This window comes from Engraulis encrasicolus, chromosome 10 (assembly GCF_034702125.1).
Source record: "Engraulis encrasicolus isolate BLACKSEA-1 chromosome 10, IST_EnEncr_1.0, whole genome shotgun sequence".
NCBI classification, from domain to species: domain Eukaryota; kingdom Metazoa; phylum Chordata; class Actinopteri; order Clupeiformes; family Engraulidae; genus Engraulis; species Engraulis encrasicolus.
In genome coordinates this window covers 42,474,143-42,476,642 of record NC_085866.1, presented here as the reverse complement: position 1 = coordinate 42,476,642, position 2,500 = coordinate 42,474,143, and the positions used below count along the sequence as shown (strand labels likewise).

General features: G+C 44.2%; 2 protein-coding genes across 2 annotated transcripts in view; one reads left to right on the top strand and one right to left on the bottom strand.

The window, feature by feature from the left end:
• The window catches only part of LOC134457469 (ERC protein 2), a 464,874-nt gene that overhangs the window by 309,820 nt on the left and 152,554 nt on the right, over positions 1–2,500 (top strand). The gene's annotated exons all lie outside the window — the stretch shown is intronic.
• LOC134457120 (uncharacterized) overlaps positions 1,601–2,500 on the bottom strand; it is a 1,623-nt gene continuing 723 nt past the window's right edge. Inside the window, exons 3-4 of the mRNA XM_063208930.1 lie at positions 2,031–2,267; positions 1,601–1,837 (exon numbers count right to left, since the gene is read on the bottom strand). Of these exons, the coding sequence (XP_063065000.1) occupies positions 1,710–1,837; positions 2,031–2,267 (365 nt within the window). The 3' untranslated portion in view covers positions 1,601–1,709. The remainder of the gene's footprint in view (positions 1,838–2,030; positions 2,268–2,500) is intronic.

Genomic DNA, 2,500 nt, shown 5'->3' with positions numbered 1-2,500 from the left:
ACCGGCACTGTTTTAGGCTACTCACATTGTACGTAGCATTGTGGAGTGTGTGCGTGCATATGTAGGTATGTGCGTGTGTGCGTTCGTGACTGTGTATGCGTTCAGAGTGTGTGTGTGTGTGTGTGTGGGTGTGTTTGCGTGCGTGCGTGTGTGTCTATATGAATGTCTGTGTGTGACAGAGTTTGTCTGTATGAGTAAGATGGACACACTGTGATAGCCCCTCAGCGCTGGAGAATGGGCTCTTTTGTTGGCCTGCACAGGGCTCTGATGACCTGCCAGGCTAAAGAACACACACCTGTCAAACCCACACTCTACAGCCCCAGCGCTGTAACACCACCTCCGCACCCTCACCCTTAATGACATCATACATGCTCATATTCCCACCTCTCTTCCATCTCTTCCATTTCTGCTCTCTCTCACTTTGTTTCCGCCCCAACCATACATCACACACACACTCATAGACGTAAAACCTCTCCAATCTCTCTCTCTCTCTCTCTCTCTCTCTCTCTCTCTCTCTCTCTCTCTCTCTCTCTCTCTCTCTCTCTCTCTCTCTCTCTCTCTCTCCCTCTCTCTGCTTGTTGCCCCCCTCTCTGACCATATGTATATCATATCACATCACACTCAGTGTAGGCCTACGACTTAGTTATTTTCAGGGTACTGGTTACAGTCCATTGAGCAATGTGAGGTTAGGTGCCTTGCTCAAGGGCACTTCAGCCATGGATAGAGGTGTAGGGAGACGTAAGGGTGGGATTGGAACCTGCAACCCTTTGATCTTAAGTCCACCTTCCTTAAGTTCCTTCCTAATCATTAAGTCACGGCTGCCCCCATATTCACATCATTGCTGATTGATTGATTGATTGATTCCCCCTTTCCCTACGTACCTCCATCAATTTGATTGGTTTGATATTACTGATTCGCTGTGCATCACTTACTAGCAACCATAGCCATAAATAGTCTGAAAATGCTGTACAGTAGTTTGAACTGTTTAGAAACACCACCTGGTGTCTCCTAATGCTTATATTGGTAAGTGATATTTATTACTTAGTGTTCGGTGCTTCCTCTTTTGTAAAGATATAAATGTGTTCACAGACACAAACATGTCTTTGGAATTTGTTGAGTTGAACTCTTAACATCTGTAATGGGATAATTGGTTTATTGGACGCCACTGTGTAAACAAGCTAAGATACATGTATCCCTCACTTTATAAACTGAGATACTGTAAACTAATAACGCTACAGTAAACCCGAGTCCTGTTGATTTTTTTTCATTTCTTGAGACGCACATTATTGCTTCCTACTATTCAAAACAGCATGCATAGGGATAGGGTCTCTTCACTTTCTGAGACGAGAAAATAATATGAAAAAACAATGCATTTGTAGTAATTAAATGTTTTCACATTATGCACAAAATACTAGAATGTAATTAATGAGCTATTATGTCAACAAGTCAACTTTTTCTGTAGCAGGATGTTTTCTTCATCATGGCTGCCTATTCTATAGTACAGCTGTCTGCGGTTTGCCAGGGCTTATGGAGGCAGCTTGTGTAGGGATAAGGTCTCGTCACTTTCTGAGACGAGAGAGGAAAATTAAATGACAACGTATTTGTAGTAACAAAATGTATTCACATAATTCACAAAAATAATACGATTGATGAGCCATGATGGCTTCCTACAGTCTGGTTGAAGTCAGGTCTTTGTACTGATAGCGGGACTATGGCTGCAGCCTCTTGTCCCTTTGCAGCTCAGAGCAGCTCTGTGTAGCCCGGCCTCGCTGCTGAAACCGGGCCTGCAGGTGCAGCCTCATCTCCTCCACGTCGTCCAATGGACACAGCCTTTGGTCTGTCAACAGATGAATCATGAACAAACAATTGATTTGGACTTGGGTTTTCGCTATATGCATTTTTTAAATCCCACACAAAACACTGTCAGTGCATGTAATCGTTGAGAAAATGGTGAGGAAATAGAATGAGTGGAATTAAGGAATATTTGTTGATAATAAAAAGGGGCAGCATTGATGCCATCATATACTTACGTAACCAGACGTTCTCTGGTGAACCGACTATAAGTTGAGGATCAGACTTCATCGTTGCGTCTTCCCTGTGTTCAAACCAGCTCCTCAGTCTCTTCCTCCTCTCCTCTGCCTCCTGGAAGTCCCTCGCTTCAAAGCTTTGTTTGAGCCTTTCAAAATATGGGCCACCATTTTGAACCGTTGGCTGGTACTTCAGTGTCCTCTCCCCCTCCATGCCAGTCATGGACCACCTCCTTTGGTCTGTTGAGAAAAAGTATGATTAATCAGTTTCCGCACTGTAACTTTTAGCTGAGCGTGTGTGCGTGTGTGTGTGTGTGTGTGTGTGTGTGTGTGTGAGTGTGTGTGTGTGTGTGTGTGTGTGTGTGTGTGTGTGTGTGTGTGTGTGTGTTGTGTGTGTGTGTGTGTGTGTGTGTGTGAGTGTGTGTGTGTGTGTGTGTGTGTGTGTGTGTGTGTGTGTGTGTGTGTGTGTGTGT